Below are 18679 nucleotides of genomic sequence, written 5' to 3' on the forward strand. Positions count from 1 at the left end.
AAAACGTTAAAATAGCTATTAATTCTAAGTTCTATTTTAAACTAACCAATTTAAATGTTTTACATAACGAATATGAAAATGTAGTCAATTACTTTGTAGTAGATAGATATCTATCAGTGAAAGATGATCTCTCATATGTATTTGTATGTATGTATTCGTGTATGAGCGCGCGCGCGCGAGAGAGAGAGAGAGAGAGAGAGAGAGGATGTGTGTTGTGTGTGCATGTGTAGACGATATTTTTTACATGGGTGACAGACATATTATGTGGGGTGTTGTACGTACTACGTATACACATACTCAAAAAGCCCATATGTAATGCAGTGAGACAGCCGACCCAAGAGTCACTGATCTACAAAGTTATGTGAAAATCTAGAATTTTCTCATCTGCCAATCCAAGAGTCACTTATCTACAAAGTACTGTAAAAATCCAGAACTTTCTTATCTGTATAATTTAAGTGGCATTGACAGTTTAAAGGGTTTCGATCATCAATGGCATTCATGTAATATAGCCGTATTGTTGATTTTTGTGTCTCAGTAAACAGTGGAAAGGATATCTAATAATGAGGCAGCAAATTCCTACCTCTCCTTTTTCTCTCAGAGCTAGTGCTTAAAAAGTAAAACAGCACATAGCTATAATATACATACACAAGCCATGGGAAGTAAGTTTTTGGAGCTCAGCGCCGACGAAGGGTTCATCCAACCCGCGGAGCACATGCCAAAGGCGGCGGCGGAGGATGGAGCCATTCCGTGGGTGGACTTGTCGGGAGACGATGAGGACGAGGTGGTGAGGAAGGTGGGCGAGGCGTGCAGGGACTGGGGTTTCTTTCAGGTGACCGGCCACGGCGTGGCGGCCGGAGTGCGGCGGAGGATGGAGGAGGCCATGAGGGAGTTCTTCACGGCGGCGGTGGAGGAGAAGGGGGCGGTGAGGAGGGATGGCACCCGGGTTTTGGGGTACCACGACGGCGAGCACACCAAAAACATCAGAGACTGGAAAGAGGTCTTTGACTTTGCCGTCCAAGATCAGGCCCTCGTCCTCGATTACGGTCAGGATGGGCTCGTCGATTGGCGGAGCCAGTGGCCACAGACCCACCCCCGGCTTAGGTACTCCACGTTAATATATATAACCTTTTTTTTTTAAGATAGTTTTCTATGTGGGTAAACGAGCAATACATCCATCATTGTATTAAAAATTAATTGAGTCTCACCTTTTTCTATTCACCTATAGATGAAAACTGGATAGTGTTTGGCAAAGTGTAGCTAGAGAGAAAACCTTCTCTGCTATTGATTTGTATTGAATGAATGAATGCTTTACAATTGGTCTATACAGTATATAAGTTACAATCTTGGCCTTGGCCTAACTGCCTAATAACCAATCCTAACCAACTGACCACGTGCCAATCCAGCGCGTGCTCAACCAGCCACTGCCACGCTGTCACTGCTAGTTGGATCAGTACTGGTGTCGTGTACTCTATCATCCCCCCTCAAGCGAAATGGGGAGAAGTCCACATGAAGCTTGGATCGAAGCTTTAGAAAACGCTGGACAGATAGGTTTTTGGTGAGGGCATCAGCAGTTTGGTCAGCCGTTGGGACGTAGCGGATCTCAATCTCTCGGCGGAGTACCATATCGCGTACAAAATGAATGTCAATCTCGATGTGTTTTGTGCGAGCATGATGGACAGGGTTGGCGGCCATGGCAGCAGCACCAAGATTGTCACACCAAATAACCGGAATTGCAGGCAAAGGCACATGGAGTTCTGAGAGTAGAGAGCGGACCCAGATTATCTCAGCAGCAACGTGAGCAAGAGCCCTGTACTCTGCTTCGGCACTCGATCGTGACACGACTTGCTGCTTCCGTGAGCTCCAAGAGACCAGGCAACCGGCGAAGAAAACACAGTAGGCGCTTGTGGACCGACGATCATCCAAGTTGCTGCCCCAATCAGCATCGGAGAAGCTCATCAAGTTTAGTCTTGTCCCTGGTTTGAAGACAAGACCATGAGTTATTGAGCCTTTCAGGTACCGGAGAACACGTTTGCAGGCTAGCCAATGCGTTTCAGTGGGAGCTTGCATAAACTGACTCAAGTTATTCACGATGAACGCAATCTCAGGGCGAGTAATGGTGAGATATTGCAGGGCACCGATAGCGCTTCTGTACAGGAAAGGATTTTCCATAGGATCTCCGACGTCTTTTGAAAGGGACTGACTTGAAGCAGCTGGGGAAGAGCATGGCTTGACTCCAGACATATTGAGACGAGTTAGGAGGTCAGCAATGTACTTTGATTGTGACAGGTACAGCCCAGACGAATCTCGAAACGCCTCAATACCCAAAAAATAGTGCAGCGAGCCAAGTTGCTTGAGCGAGAAGCAACTGTTGAGATGAGTGATTAATTTGGAGATGGCAGTGGGATCATTTCCGGTAACCAGAATATCGTCAACATAGACCAGAAATAGGATGTAGATGCCGTTGGTGTTGTAGATGAAAAGAGACACATCTGACTTGGAGTTCAAGAAGCCCCAGGCTAAGAGTGCCGAGCTGAGTCTTTCAAACCAGGCTCGCGGTGCCTGTTTGAGGCCATATAATGCTTTCTTGAGCTTGCAGACTGCATGTGGTGATGTGGGACTCTCAAAACCCTCTGGTTGACACATATAAACATCTTCAGTGAGAACCCCGTTCAGAAAAGCATTATCAACATCCAGTTGTTTGATATCCCAGCCTTTGAATACAGCAAGAGTGAGCACAACCCGAACAGTGCAGGGCTTGACCACTGGGCTATACGTCTCAAAGAAATCCACACCTGGTGTTTGAGAGAAGCCTTTTGCCACTAAACGCGCTTTGTACCTGCCCAAAGTGCCATCAGGTTTGAACTTTAACTTGAAGACCCATTTATTTCCAACAATATTTTGAGACTTCGGTGGAGGCACTAAGTCCCATGTATCATTCGCTGCTAGAGCATTGAGCTCAGTCTGCATAGCAGCACGCCAATTCGAGTCAGCTATGGCCTGTTTGACTGTTGAGGGCTCAGTGGGCCCAGCGGAGACAGTCATAGGATAGCGTGTAGCAGCGTTGAACACCTTCGGCTTGTGAATCCCTGACTTTGACCGGGTTTGCATCGGGTGCAGAGACATAGCTTGGTCAGGCGTGTCATCGTGATTGCAGTGAGCCGATGTAGAGGTGGGGACCACGTCCAGAGCCAGCTGCGTTGTTGACGAGCTTTGGACCACTGGTTCATGAGTTGTGGCTTGTACCGACAAAAACCTCTCATGGACCGGTACCAAGCTTGTACTCTGATGAGGGACCACTGGTAATGGAGCTGGACATTCCTGAGAAGCTGCTGGGACAGGACCTGAACACTGCTGAGGATCTGCTGAGGCAGAGCTCTGACTCGTGGCAGCTGTGGGATCAGGCGTGACTTGCTGTAGTGGAGCCGAGGGAACAAAGGTGGCAGTGGGCAAAATAATGGGCTCAGTAGACACAAACGAGGTTTCTTGATCAGAAAACATGGCTTTATAAGGAAAGTCAGACTCATGGAATATTGCATTTCTGGTGATGTAGACACGACCTGAAGAGTGAAGGCATTTGTAGCCTTTGTGGAGAGGGCTGTAGCCAAGAAATATGCATTTGGAAGATCGAAATTGAAGTTTATTTTGGTTATAGGGCCTGAGATGAGGGTAAACGGCACAGCCAAAAACTCGGAGAAAAGTGTAGTCAGGTATTTTGTGGAACAATTTTTGAAAAGGACTTTGGTTTTGTAAAACAGGGGTTGGAAGAGTGTTGATGACAAAGACTGCAGAGGCAAAAGAGTCCCACCAAAAAGATAGTGGTAACTCAGCTTGAGCTAGCATAGATAGGCCTAATTCGACCACATGTCTATGCTTTCGCTCAGCTTTGCCATTTTGAGCATGGACGTGAGGACAAGGGTGTCGAAAACCTATACCATGTTCAGATAAAAAAGGGACAAAAGACCTGAACTCACCACCCCAATCTGACTGTAAGGCACATATGGAAGTTTTTAAAGATTTTTCAACAAATTTCTTAAAGGTTTTGAACACATTTAAGGCTTCAGACTTGGTTTTGAGGGGATAAATCCATGTGAAACGTGTAAAATCATCAATAAAATGAATGTAGTATTTGTAGCCTTCAGGTGAGGGAATAGGTGTTGGACCCCATAAATCTGTGTGTAAAAGTTGTAAGACATGTGTACTTTTGGTTTGAGACAAAGAGAAAGGTAAGGAATGAGACTTGCCATATTGACATGAACTGCAAAAATCCGTATCTGAGTTCATTTTACAATGGACATTACAAAGTTTTAACACATCATGTACAACTTTGGATGAGGCATGACATAAACGTCTATGCCACAAAGACCATTGATCAGATACTGAATTCAAAAAAGCAACAGGAAAAGACACAGGTTTAAAACTAGACAACAACACAGACTTATTTGTGTGACAGGGGTTTAACTTGCCATTATTGTTCCTCTCAGCAATACACGCCTTCATTTCCTTGCCTTGACCATCTTCACTCTGACCTGCTATTTGATAGAGTCCACCTTCAAGTTTGCCTTGGAGTAGAACTTTCCCCGTACTCGTATCCTTAACAGCACAATGATCCGAATGAAATTCAACATACACATCATTGTCAGAGGTAAGCTTTGAGATACTGACAAGACTTTTCTTTATCTCAGGTACTCTCAGCACATTCTTTAGTTTGACATTGTTTTTGTTGGAATCATTTTTTCCTGATTTCAGATATGCATCACCTATATGAGTTATAGTTATGCATTTACCGTTCCCAACCATCAATTTTTCCTTGCCTTTGTACTCAGTGTTGAGTTGAAGGTTTGACAGATCCGCAGTGACATGGTTCGTGGCTCCTGAGTCCGCATACCACGCCGGATCAAACACCGTCTCTGGACCTGCGAAGAAGGCTTTCGGTGGGGCTGTTGAGTTCACTGGAGTGGCTGGGCTTTGAGCAGCAGTTCCTCCATTGTTGATAGCCGGAGGAGATGGTTGAAATGTCTCGTCAAGTCGATGCCAACACGCCATAGCTGTGTGTCCCTGTTTGTTGCAGATCTGGCACGTAGGACGAGAGTTGTTGTTGCTTCGACCGCCACGATTTCCTCTTCCACCACCGCGTCCACGAGATCGTCCTCTTCCTCGAGTGTCGGTGTAGTTGACCATCGCACTGTGTGTGACAGTCAAGTTGAGAGCTTCGTTCATGTGCTCTATGCGAGTTTCTTGAGTCAGCGCCATTGCCAGGAGTTCTTGAACCGAGAATGACGATTCTCGATCCTCTGCTTCACTTTCTTGAAGTTTGTTGTTGACAATCGCCACAAGTGTTTCATACTCCGATGGTAAGCCCATCAGAATAGCCACAATTAGGTCTTCCTCAGAAATCTGACATCCGGCGAGATAGAGATCGTCCGCAATCGATTCCATCTTGGCAATGAAGTCGGAGATGGAAAGATTACCTTTCTTCATTGTTTGAAGTTGAAGCTTCAATGGCATGACTCTGGCGCGCGATCGAATTGCGAACATCTTCTCCAGTGCCGTCCAAACTCCGAACGAAGAACGGACACGAGTGAGAGAACGCAAGATCGTTGTTGATAGGGAAGACAGTAACCAGCTGAGGATGAGATGATCTTCTCTGATCCAGATCTCAAATTCTGGATTCGGAGTCTTGAGAATCGTTCCATCAGGATTCTGAGATTCTATGAACTCTGGTGGACATTTGCGAGTTCCGACGACAAATCCTTGAAGATTGTGACCTACAATCGCTGGCCACACTTGAGATCTCCACATCGAGTAGTTGGTTCTGTCTAGCTTGATAGAGATAGCGGAATTGAGCGTAGCTGCAAACTGAGAGGCCACCATAGGTCTCAGATTGTTGCTATTGAGCTGTGATGACGTCGAATGAGAACCTTCGTCCGCCATTGGAGAGCGCTCTGATACCAAGATGAAAACTGGATAGTGTTTGGCAAAGTGTAGCTAGAGAGAAAACCTTCTCTGCTATTGATTTGTATTGAATGAATGAATGCTTTACAATTGGTCTATACAGTATATAAGTTACAATCTTGGCCTTGGCCTAACTGCCTAATAACCAATCCTAACCAACTGACCACGTGCCAATCCAGCGCGTGCTCAACCAGCCACTGCCACGCTGTCACTGCTAGTTGGATCAGTACTGGTGTCGTGTACTCTATCACCTATTCTTTTTTCTATGAATGGTGGAAACAAAAATTGGTTGAAAAATTACAAATATATTATAATGATTTTTTAAATTCTTTATAGGGGTAATTAGATCATGAGAAATTGCCTAATTTGTTACCAATTTCATAATATTTTCCCATTTTCCACCAAAACGCTAATTTTTCCTAAAATGTCACATTTATGTCAACAATGTTGACATCTTATAGTGAAAGACAAATATAGATGTCAACATTGTTGACATAGATGGTGGCATTTTGGGAAAAATTAACATTTTGGTGGAAAGTAGGAAAATGTTATAAAATTTGTGGCAAATTAAGCAATTTCTCTTAGATCATTAACTCAATAGTCCACAGTCCACACTCATTTAAAAATAATTATTTTATAAAAAAAAAGTAATCCACCAGATTCACAGTATTTTATTTCGTTTTTCGATACAAACTTCACACAAACTGGGGGAATCCACTATTTAGAATTTATTTTCATAATTAGAATATCGTGATATATAGTTCTAAAATCAAGAAAGAAATGAAATAGGTAAGAAAAGGTAAGGCAATGATACCCGGAGGGGAGGAATGACCTATTGTTCTAAGACTCTAATCTTAATGTCATTGAATGCAGTTATCTTGGTTTTGGAAATAACATTCATCAATAAGTTAACTAATTAAATAGTAAATTTAATTTACTTTTTTGTTAATTAATATATTACGGGTCTGGTGGATTATTTTCTTAATAAAATGAATAGAATTATACATAGATAGGAGTAAATAAGTTGATTATTCTTACTTTACTACTTTTTTCAAATTAGACAGATCTAAGAGTGTTTAGTTACAAATAAGTAATTAATAGTGTCAATTTTGTCACTATTAGTTACATATTTGTAATTAAATACTTTTAAATCTGTCTAATTTGAAGAAAAAAAGTAGTAATGTGGAATCAACCACTTATTTATTCTTAATGGTGTCCAAACCCCTAAAATGAAACTTTATCTAAAACTTTAAAAGAAACTAAAAAATGACTAGTTGTAACAAATTCTTCTGGTTCTTTATATTACTTTAAACAAAAAGTTAATAAAGTGATTTATAATGTTCTATAAAATTCCATACATGTTTTTCTTCATATCAATTACAAACTAGTTAAATATAAACTCTCTTTACGCCTTCTTATTTCTATTCCCTCGAAATTAATCCATCCATTAATACCTCCTTCCACCCATCTAAATCTGGCCTTTAGCATAGAACATAACCGGAATTCCATTATGTTCCGGTCCTTGAACATACTGAAATTCTATTGCAGTAAGGTTTCGATAATTTTCATGGATTTGTTTTATTTTTTTATGTTTCAGATTTAAAGTGTATTTTAGGTTTTAATTTGTTTAAATATATGAACATGACTTAAATTGACCAGAACAAGTATTCCGTTATGGTTTAGTCGACATTCTGATAGTGTTCGGACCACAATATTATGAGGCATTTGGAAGAAATAAAATCGGATTGCAACTCCAAGGGCACACGTTTACTTACACCCATAGATCGATCCTAAAATTTATTCTCTTTCATAATTATTATATGCAGAGAGGCATGTAAAGAGTACGCACATGAGGTGCAAAAGTTGAGCAAGAGGTTGATGGAACTCATTTGCCTAAGCTTAGGATTGCCATCAAACAGGTCCGATAGGTTCTTCGGAGAGCACACCAGCTATGTGAGGCTCAGTCATTACCCTCCCTGCCCATTTCCCGACCTTGCTCTTGGTGCTGGACCTCACAAAGACTCTGGAGCTTTGACTGTGCTCGCTCAAGATCACGTCGGAGGCCTTGAAGTCAAACGCAAAACCGATGGAGAGTGGATCCCAGTCAAACCAAACCCGGATGCTTTTATCGTCAACATCGGTGACGTATTTCAAGTAATATTAAGAAACCCTAACAAGACTCTCTCTCTATCTCTCTCTCTCTCTCTCTCTCTCTCTATATATATATATATATATATATACATTATGACAACAAAATAAAACGTTACATTTAGTCACTTGACAGAGAAGGGGGAAGAAAAAATGGAATTAATTGCTCCTCTTTTCGTAATGGTATACTTTTATGCCTTTTTTTTTAATGTTTTCTATTAGTGTCCCATTTTTGCATACGATTAAAGCTAAAAAAAAGGCATTGATTCGGAAGTAAATTTGAAATGAGTTTTATCAAAGTGACATACCTTCCATTTTCAATACCCACAAAACTATAGCAAATAGACATGACAAAAAAAAACTCCCTTTAAAAAAAATATACATTTTGTCTTATATAAGGTAAATTAGTTTGTATGAAAAATGGTCCTCAAGTGTTCTAAATCCGTTTCGACAGTTAATTAACATGTATAATGTTTCTTACAAAATTAAATTAGTTACTTTTTTGGGATAACATAAATTACGTGTGCTGATCGATTCGCTCTAATCTCTTCATCAGGTTTGGAGCAATGATATATACGAGAGTGTGGACCACAGAGTGGTTGTGAAGTCGGACACAGAAAGATTCTCAATTCCTTTTTTCGTCATGCCCTCGCCCGACACAATGATTGAGCCATTACCGGAGTTGGCCGACGATTTGAATCCTCCCAAATATCTACCTTATAATTGGGGCAGGTTTTTCGTTACTCGAAGGGGCAGTAATTTCAAGAAACTTAACGTTGGAAGGATCCAGATTCAACGTTTCAGGGCGTCCGAGACCAAAATGCCATAAGAGTATTTTCAAACTTTGTGTGTCAAATCAAAATCAGATTATGTATGCGTCAGTATGAGTGCTTGCAAGTTGCAAGTTATTTTTTTTTTCTGTGTTACATGTTACCTGTTCGCATCTTGAACATAACTTGATATCATAGACATGCATGTGTGGTTAGTATGAAATTTGGTAGAAGTTATTGTATTGGCTTTGGTATAAATATATATCTATTTACTCAATGGTCCAATTCTCTTTATTTGAAGGTGTATTCTTGAAAAAGAACAAATGCTTTCATTAACTCAAAATTGGGGAAATGTACAGTATTTAACTAAAATAACTACCGAGACTAATGGCCGAGAAAAGACCATCATGTGCTCACTTAAAACATTAAAGAGAGGATAAAAGAGTAAAAGACTCTAAAACCAATAAAACACCTAAAATGGAGACTATTACGTATAGTTAAGTATCTAGACAAACAGATTAATTACAAATAAAAGCCTACAATTCTAGTACTCTTCCCCAAGGTGGAGGAAAAATATCCTTGAGACACAACTTGGACATTATTGATCGTAATGCTAGAGCAGGAAAAGGCTTCGTAAATGCATCAGCCAGTTGGTGTTGTGTTTTAATCGGCAATAACTTCACATCTCCACGATGCACATGATCACGTACAAAATAGAGATCAATCTCTATATGTTTTGTCCGTTCATTGAATGCCGGATTGGAAGCAATGTAAGCCCCCGCTTGATTGTCACAGAACAAAATTGTTGGACTTGTCTGTTTAACCTGAAAGTCATGTAACAGTTGTTGCAACAAAATAAATTCACTTGTTGCTGATGGCAAAGCTCCGTACTCAACTCATGCAGGCGATCTGGAAACTGTACTCTGCTTCTTTGACTTCCACGCTATCAAGGACTCGCCGATGAACATGCAAAACCGATCGCCGTGTATTCGGACAAGTCTCCCAGTCCGCGTTAGAAAATCCCTTCAGTTGTGCGGATATAGAAGCTGAGAAGAATAGCCCTTGTCCAATTGAACCTTTGATGTACTGTAGCAAGTGATGCACCGCCCGTAAGTGTACATCACAAGGAGTCTGTAAGATTTGACTCAGAGCATGTACAAAGTATGTAATATATTGACGAGAAATGGTTAAATATAATAAACAGCCATTTAAATTCATGTAATGTGTGATGTCCACGAGACGAACACAATCCTCTAAGCTCAATGAAACTCTCAGATTCATTGGAGTTGAAACTGGCTTTGAGTATAAGAAACCATAGTCTTCCAATATTTGTACATCAAATTGTCAATAAAATAAACACCTTCTCTTTGGTTGTACCATTTTGCAACCAAACGTGCTTTGCGTCGTGCTAGGGATCCGTCTGAGTAGAATTTATTGGTGTAGATCTATCTACAACTAATACTCTTAATAATTGTCTGGTGGAAAAGTGACAGTGGACCATGTGTTGTTATCTTCCATGGCACTCGGTTCATTTGTCATAGCTTGCCTCCAATTTGGATATTTGCAAGCTTGATGATAGTATTGTGGCTCATAGTGATATGAGACAGATAACATAAAATTTTGAAAACTACAAGATAAAGTTTCATAAGAACACGCTTTAGAAATGTGATATGGAAAAGGAAAGTGTACACCTGATTTTGTTTTGATGATATTGCAATGATAGTCTTTGAGTTTTGTTGGTGGCATTCTAGATCTATCTGATCTTATGACATGTATAATGGTGTCATGTTGGTTCTCAGATATTGAAGAATCTTGAGTGCCCATTCTAGGTTGATCATGATCATTAGTTTGTGGTGAATCAGCAACACATTTGGGTACAATTGGTTGTGCATCATGAACATGATCAAATCAACGGTAACTTGTTATGCAATATCAAGACTAGGTAAAGGCAATACAATGTCAGGAAAGGGATCTAGAGTCATTGACTTGGTTTTAATATTATGAAAAGGAAAGATTTGTTTATGAAAACTACGTCTCTTGAAATAAAAATTTCTTGAGTGAGTAAGTCCAACAATCTGTAACCCTTTACACCCGGTGGATACCCAAGGAAAACATATTTCCTTGCTTGTGGTTGAAACTCGATTCTATGAGCTTGTAGAGTTGATGCAAAGACCAAGCACCCAAAGACTCTCGTGAAGTTGTAATCAATCTCCTTTTGAAACATTATGACAAAGGGACATTTGTGAGCTAATAGAGGATCGGTGTTCGATTGATGAGATACATTACAGTCAACACACACTCAGACCAGTATGCAATAGGAATCTATGACTAAAAATACAATTCTCTTGCCACATTCAATAAGTGCTAGTGTTTCCTCCAAACAACATAATTTTTTGAGGGGTCTCTACACAAGAGAATTGATGCAAAATTCCTAGCTTATAAAAGAAATTAGAGAAGACTCATTCCTTAGTATTGTCTTATCGAAACTATTTTATGGAAGAAGAGAATTGATTAGATATCATAGCACATAATTGAGGAATAAGTTTGTGAACATCAATTTTATTTCTCATGAGATAGATCCAACATAACCTACTACAATCATCTACAAGGGTCTGAAAAAATCTATAACCAGTGTGTGAGGTCACAACATAAGGACCACAAACATCACAGTGCAAAAGATCAAAGATTTTTTATGACATATGATTATGTGAAATAAAAGGTAATCTAAGTTATTTAGCTAAGGGGAAAATGTAGTATGGATAATATTTATTAGAAAACACGTAAGACAACTTAGTTTTCAAAGATTATGGTTGTGTTTGGTAGTTCACTAAAACTGTTTTTTGTTTTCTGTTTTCAAATTTTTGTAGTTGTACTGAAAAATTATTTTGCAGTTGTTTTCAAAAAATTGTTTGGTACAGTTTTCATTTTTTTTTTAGAAATTGAAAAAAGTGGAAAAACTGTTTGGTACAGTTTTCATTTTTTGTTTTTGAAAAAATGAAAACTATTTGGTACATGGAAACAATTTCTTAACTCAAATTTTTTTTAAAACATAAATTTAACTACACAAAATATAAATATGACATTGTTGTTTAGATTGAATACAAATTTTTTTTTTCATCATAAATATGAAATCAAGCATAATTATTCCACATAGCTTCAGCAATAAAATCTCTAAACTCGGAATGTGCACGTTGAGCTTGTGTAGTTGCGCTTGTGTACGACGGTCCACCAACTTCTGACGCACCTTGACCTCAGACTCCTTCAGAACTTTCGCCTTCAATATCCTCCGGAGGAACATCTTGATTCCATGTTGTAAACAAAGGGTCTTCGTTTGCGTACATTTTTATTAAATTATGTAATTTTCATCTAAGATCGTTTGTCAAATTGAGCTGGTCCCATACGGCCTTGGACTTGTTCGTGACAAAGGTCAATGAACTTAGTCAAAGCCTTTTCCGGCCAATGAGCACCGTCATCCATTTTTCAAAAAACTGACCATGTATTGACAAATGAACATGTATTGACAAATGAACATGTATTGACCAAATCAAATGAACATGCCGTGCAGTGTAAACAGAAAACAAGTATTGAACCTATCAGTATGGACAAATCAATCTCAGTAAGCAATAAGCCAAGCAGTAAACAAATCAATCTCAGTAAGTCCGGGTTTGCAGTGTAAACAAATCAATCTCAGTGTAAACAAATCCAATAAATCAGTTACAATCTTCACAACTGAAAACCCCCAATTTTCCCTTCAAAATTGTGGCCAAACAGACCTACTAAGAAAATAAACTAACATTGTATTGAAAATGTTTCCATAGATTTTTTTTTAATCTCCTATTGATAATAAAAGCTAATTGAAGAAAATGTGTCACAAGTCTCAACAAAGTACACATCCCATGTTCTTATTCTTCCAATTTTCCCTTAAATGTTATGAGAGATAAAAAGGTGAATACTTTTTTGGCGAAACATGGAATGCCCTTTTTTTAAAAAACCAACAAGACAAAGCTCAGAATACCAAGAATGAAAGAAACCTTGAGTTATTAAGTTGTGTAAACTAATAGCTGAACTAAGGGGGGAAAGAATCCGACTGGTTGACACTTTGAGAGTCTGATTTACAAGTAATAAATATCAAGGACCAGATTAGGAAGAAAGAAGAACTCGAAAAGAATAACATAACAAAAACAAGAGTGTCAATGAAGAAACAAAGCCGAGCCCAAACCGAGCACTACCCAAAGAACGTGGCGTAACTTCATCTACAAAACTTGAAACGCAACGATTCTAATTGCAGAACAAACCTAACACCCATGCCTTTCTAATGATATATTATAAACTCATTTTGAATCAGAGTTACTACCTCAAAAACACCCCGTACCACTGATACACAAATTCGGATTTCTGGAATGTCACTGCTCTAAATTACCATTTTCAAAAATTCATATCTCCCTCAATTCTAACCCAATTTACACGTTCTTATACATTTTAGAAACCTCATGAAGTCTATTATGCAGGAAAAATGATAGAAAAAATAATCTCAGACTACCTAAACCTAACGACGTCAGTTTTGTATGGCTGTGAAACTCAAAATCAAACCAAATATTGAGCAAGACCTTGAAATCAATTCTAGCACCCAAATTCAACCAAACTCAATCACAAACGATCCATAATCCATGGATATTCAGAGAATTCACAAACAAGAATAAAAGCCCCAAATGAGAACCCTAAATTTTTGGGCTGAACAAAAAGAGAGAGATTTGTTGTCCTTTACCTTGTTCAAACTCGGAGTAGCTTTCCCTTGTCCTCAAAACCACGGCCAGAACCCTTCACGAAAACCAAATCCAAATACGAGCTCAGACCGAGACCATGAAGAAAAAGAAAATAGGCGGACGAAGAAGAAGAGAAAAAAAAAGGAAAGACGACGGAGACTTACCGAAAACCCACGAGCTTCCTTCTCTTCACTCCCGCCGTCTCTCTCTCTCTCTCTCTCTCTCTCTCTCTCTCTTACTCTCTCTCTGCTGGGACGGTTGTTTGAGACCGTTCTTTGTTTTTTTTTTTTTTGTTGATGCTGAGGAAGATGAAGTGGAGCTAGCTATAAACGTCCCTTCTTTTGTGTAAAGTGACTTTCGCCCATTCATATATATATAATGAAGTTACCGTTTCAAAAAAAAAGATGCCGAGGAAGAAGAATGTCGAGCAAGAGGGAGAGAGAAATAGAAAAGAGAGTTAAAAAACAACTCCAAAACTTTTTTAAAAAGCAAACGTAAATTCCTGACCAAATAGGTATTCGGCTTTATGTTTTCAATTTTTTTAGTTTGAAAAGTAAAAAACTCTTTTCAAGAGGATACCCAAACACAACCTATAATCTCTTAAAAGAGAGATGTCCGAGTCTGTTGTGCCAAATTTGTTAAGTGATAGTGTTGATGTGAGAATTTGGTACATTCTTGAGCACATATAGGCCTCCATGTCTTTCACCTTTGTCGATCATGGTATTGATCATGATATCATGTGTATCAAAACTGCTATGTGAGAATGAGACAGTGACAAAAGAATCTTATGTTAATGACTAGATTCTTTTTAAAAACAAAAGTGATATCACCATAAAAATGAAAAGGTATCACCATGTGGTTAGACAATGTCACTGTGGAATTTTATCAAGATTTCAAGCTGTAAAAAAAGAGACTTATTTGCACAAATATGTCTAGATGCACTAGAGTCAATAAACCAATTATGACTAGAATTGGTGATACAACCTGAACGGTTATTATAACAGCAAGAACTTGTATGGAACGATGTCATGTTGATATCATTTTAACCTTCAGGCGCTAATAAAGTTGTGAGTTGGTTAGAGAGCATGTTGATGATTTGGTGGATTTGATCATTCGTCAATTTTGATGTGGATGTCATGCTTGATTCTTGCTTTCCTTCCATTGAGCTTTCTACAACATTAGCCTGGTTCTTTGACTTTGGCTTGTAACCGGTAAAGAAGTCATGAAGTTTGTAACACTTATCAACCATGTGACCAATGATTTTGCAATGAGTGCAAGCTGGACGATCCTTCTTGTTGGCTCTCATTTGATCATTCACAACCAATGCCACTGAGCTTGATTGATCTTGACCAGCAAAGATGTCAGAATTGACAGATTTTTGCTTCTCATCTTGGCACACCATGGCGAAAACCTTGTTGATAGGTGGCATATGGTCCATGAGAAGGACTTGGCCCCGAACAGTGGTGAAAGAATCGTTTAGTCCAATCAGAAACTTCATCACGTACTCATTTTATATAAAATTGAGTAATTTCGTCGATCCTCCGCAAGAACATGAGCAAGCTGGCCTATAGTTGCTCAGCTCTTCCCAAAGTGTCTTGAGCTTTGTGAAGTACACACCTACAGACTTATGATCTTGAACAAGATTCGTGACCTATTGAGATCCTTGGTCTGTTGCTTTGCTCGTATCTTTCTCGAAGATCTTCTCAGATTTCCTTAGTGGACTCGCCATAGACCACACTTGAAGCAATTTCTTTCATGCACGAATTTATAATCTAGGTGACCACTATGTTGTTTTTCTTCTCCAAGAATTGAAGAGACTCACATTAGACTCATTTTCCTTCATAATCAAACTGTTGATGAGGCCAAGCTTGTTCTTGATCAATAAAGTCATTTTCATATACTTGCTTCAGGATGGATAATTCTCGCCATTTATTTGTTGCGTCACTAAGATCATACGAGGTGAATATGCATGATGCAAGAAAAAAAATATCAATTGAATCATCAATTGAAGCCTTTCGCGAAGTAATTCCCATAGCCGATTGCTCTCCGGTCAAAGCTTCTTTTGTCGTCATCTTCGATCGTAGCAAAGAAGGAAATTGAGGCAGAGAGGAAAGATTGAACTCCGATGAAGATTCGATTAACTCCTGAGTTGCGAAAGTCGCTCTGATATCAATTCAAGGATTGAATCTCGAGAGGAGGTCATAGAGAGAGAGATAGAGAGATGAAATTTGAAAAAGAACAAATGCTTTCATTAATTCAAAATTGGGGAAGTGTACACTATTTAACTAAAATAACTACCGAGACTAATGGCAAGAAAAGATCATCAAGTCCTCACTTAAAAGTTAAAACACTAAACAGAGGATAAAAGAGTAAAAGACTAAAAACAATAAAACACCTAAAACGGATATAATACTCAGACTATTTCTTATAGCCTAAGTATCTACACAACAGACTAACTACAAATAAAAGCCTACAATTTTAATACTTAAGGTTGAGGAAAAAAAGAATAAGATACTTAAAAGGACTAAGAATTCAGCATAATCAAAAGGAGCTTAAAAATTATCATTTTCAGGGCAAAACAAAACTTACATTTCTGTAAAACTCAGGGCGTGAGTAAACTTATGGGTCACGTTGCTTATGCCATAGAGTCAAGTGGCGGTCGTTGACTGATGACTCAAGAGTCAAAACAACAAACTTTGACTTTTCTTCAACTTGATCTCTCCTCCAAGTTTTCCCATCACTCTCTTTCTCGCTGGGAAAATGGCGAAGAAATTGGTCAAATACTCGGTGGTAACGGATCTGATCCAACCAAAGTCCGATCAACCATAGTTTGTGTGTGCCCTTCTTCTTCTTCACTGACTCTCCGAGTTTGTAAACAGATCGACGCGTTCACCGACTCGGCGTTCAAGGGAAACCCCGCGGCGGTTTGCTATCTCGAGGAAGACCGCGACGATCAGTGGATGCAATCCATCGCCGCCGAGTTCAACATCTCTCAGACCTGTTTTCTGACTCGCCTCGCTGACTCGGTCCCTCCTAACTCGCCAACTCAGTACTCTTCTATCCCCAAGTTCCGTCTCAGATGGTTCACTCCTGTTTTCGAGGTCTAATATAACTCCCTACTTTCATTTCATACACACAACAACATCACGTTTAATGCTTGGAAACTCACGGCTATGTTCAGAACCTGGATTTTTCATGGTAGATGAAAATTTAAAGGAAAAAAATGCGAGCGGAAATCAAAATTATATGGCTAATATATGATAGTAGAATTCGGATGAATTTGGCCTAGCAAAATTCTATAGGCCACCACATGAACAAATTTGGATGAATTTTTATTTCGACGGTGGATTTTTCCTAGGATAGTAGAATTCTATTGCTAATATAGTTATCCATTTTTTCTTGTATATTTTTTCTCAATTTGTTTCCATCATATTATCCTCAAATGAAAAGTCTCTAGGCAAATGGTATAGGCTGCTGAATCTTTATTTTTCCTTGCACTTGATTTATTGCGAGAGATTAAAAGAACAGGTGTGGCCGCCTTTAAAACAGTCATATACTGAAAGACCACAAAAAAGCAAGGAAAAGAAGATAAAAAACAAAATGTTTAATCATGCAGCTTAAGCTGTGCGGGCACGGAACTTTGGCATCGGCTCATTCATTATTTACATCTGGGAATGTAGATTCTGATGTCGTCGAATTCGTGACCCTTTCGGGGGTTCTAACTGCAAGAAAAGTTGCAGACAGTACTACTCAGGATGGTGAATCACAAAAAAGTTTCTTCATCGAACTGAATTTCCCTGCGGACCCGAGCACTGAAATCAGCTCCGCGGAGTATCCATTGATTTCGAAGACCCTGGGCGGAGCTGCCGTGCTTAGTATAAAAAGAAGTGATATGGATAAGCTCATTGTAATACAAATTTGTTTCTTAACTCTAGTTTTGAATCTGGTCTACCTTTTGTTTGATAGATAGTGTAAGTGTCTCGAGTCAAGCTTTTTATGAATGGCTTACAGGTTGTGCTTCCATCAGCAAAATGTGTGGCTGATGTTCGACCGGACTTTGATGCGATAGCAAGACTACCGGGAGATGGGATAGTCGTAACTGGGATCGCTCCACCTGACTCGGGATTCGATTTCCATAGCAGATTCTTCTGTCCAAAACATAAGATCAACGAGGTAACAGTTTCTACTCTGGTCCAAATGAGATTAAGATTATATGATTAAAAACGGAGAGCTGAAAAAAATTCTTCTAGTGTCAAGAAACTTGATGTGTGTTGGGGCATTGTGGGGTTTAATTCTTCGGAAGATGCAACGTGGATTCTACGACTAAACAGAAGTATTATATATATATATATATATATATATATATATATATATATATATATATATATATCTTTTGGGTATATTGTTCAGGATCCTGTTTGTGGGAGTGCACATTGTGCCTTGGCTCCATTATGGAGCAAGGAACTTGGAAAGTCTGATTTTGTTGCATATCAGGTGATCTTTTTATTTTATTTTATGTAGTTCACTTTCACAGAGATGTTGTTTGATTCCGTTTTTAACAGCGGAACATTTTTTGTTGAAATAATTAACGTTTGTTTAGGCATCTGCAAGAGGAGGATTATTGAAACTTCATTTGGACGATGAAAACCAGAGGGTGTTTTTGCAAGGGAAAGCCTTCACTGTGATGGAAGGAACTATACTTGTCTAAATGATTGCTTCGCAGCTTGTCCCTCAATTCAGGATTCGAAATGGGCATTTTGAAGAGTAATACTCGAAATGTCAATTCAGAAATTACATTCGGAATAATGTTTCACTCCATCTCAAATTGTGCAAGAAATTCGGATGGAACTTGGCTTTTTTCTTTATAGTGAACTCTATTTACTAAATAATAGGGGCGACAAAGTATTAATTAACAATGACTTGGGCATTTATGTGCAATTTTTTTTTTATTTTCTTGTCCAAGTCATTTTTTTTGACGGGCAAGAAAAAAAAAACAAATTGCGCATAATTGCATAAAAGGAATTTCAGAATAAATAAAGGACTCCT

The 18679-nt window shown here is 38.9% G+C and overlaps 2 protein-coding genes across 2 annotated transcripts; both read left to right on the top strand.

Annotated features, from left to right (window-relative positions):
- The first annotated feature begins 485 nt into the window (after nt 1-485).
- On the top strand, nt 486-9125 carry LOC149388791 (jasmonate-induced oxygenase 2-like). The gene is made up of 3 exons (XM_089624194.1): nt 486-1101; nt 7779-8106; nt 8657-9125. Exons 1-3 carry the CDS (start codon nt 653-655, stop codon nt 8927-8929), a joined length of 1050 nt encoding a protein of 349 aa, XP_089480320.1. The 5' UTR covers nt 486-652; the 3' UTR covers nt 8930-9125.
- Nucleotides 9126-16272: 7147 nt separating this feature from the next.
- On the top strand, nt 16273-18631 carry LOC149388792 (uncharacterized). Its single transcript, XM_089624601.1, has 6 exons — nt 16273-16423; nt 16513-16734; nt 17250-17540; nt 17645-17806; nt 18044-18127; nt 18234-18631. Exons 1-6 carry the CDS (start codon nt 16394-16396, stop codon nt 18339-18341), a joined length of 897 nt encoding a protein of 298 aa, XP_089480727.1. The 5' UTR covers nt 16273-16393; the 3' UTR covers nt 18342-18631.
- Nucleotides 18632-18679: the final 48 nt, after the last annotated feature.

This window comes from Urtica dioica, chromosome 8 (genome assembly GCF_054948205.1).
Source record: "Urtica dioica subsp. dioica isolate 48M chromosome 8, U.dioica_male_clone48M_v1_H2, whole genome shotgun sequence".
Classification (NCBI taxonomy): domain Eukaryota; kingdom Viridiplantae; phylum Streptophyta; class Magnoliopsida; order Rosales; family Urticaceae; genus Urtica; species Urtica dioica.

Bases quoted from the DNA above. Each gene is read 5' to 3' on its own strand.
- LOC149388792 (XM_089624601.1), top strand. From the start codon at position 16,394: ATGGCGAAGAAATTGGTCAAATACTCGGTG. The intron at 17,807-18,043 runs GTAACAGTTTCT...TATATTGTTCAG, and splicing joins CAAAACATAAGATCAACGAG to GATCCTGTTTGTGGGAGTGC. The intron at 18,128-18,233 runs GTGATCTTTTTA...ACGTTTGTTTAG, and splicing joins CTGATTTTGTTGCATATCAG to GCATCTGCAAGAGGAGGATT.
- LOC149388791 (XM_089624194.1), top strand. From the start codon at position 653: ATGGGAAGTAAGTTTTTGGAGCTCAGCGCCGACGAAGGGTTCATCCAA. The intron at 1,102-7,778 runs GTACTCCACGTT...TATTATATGCAG, and splicing joins CAGACCCACCCCCGGCTTAG to AGAGGCATGTAAAGAGTACG. The intron at 8,107-8,656 runs GTAATATTAAGA...TCTCTTCATCAG, and splicing joins ACATCGGTGACGTATTTCAA to GTTTGGAGCAATGATATATA.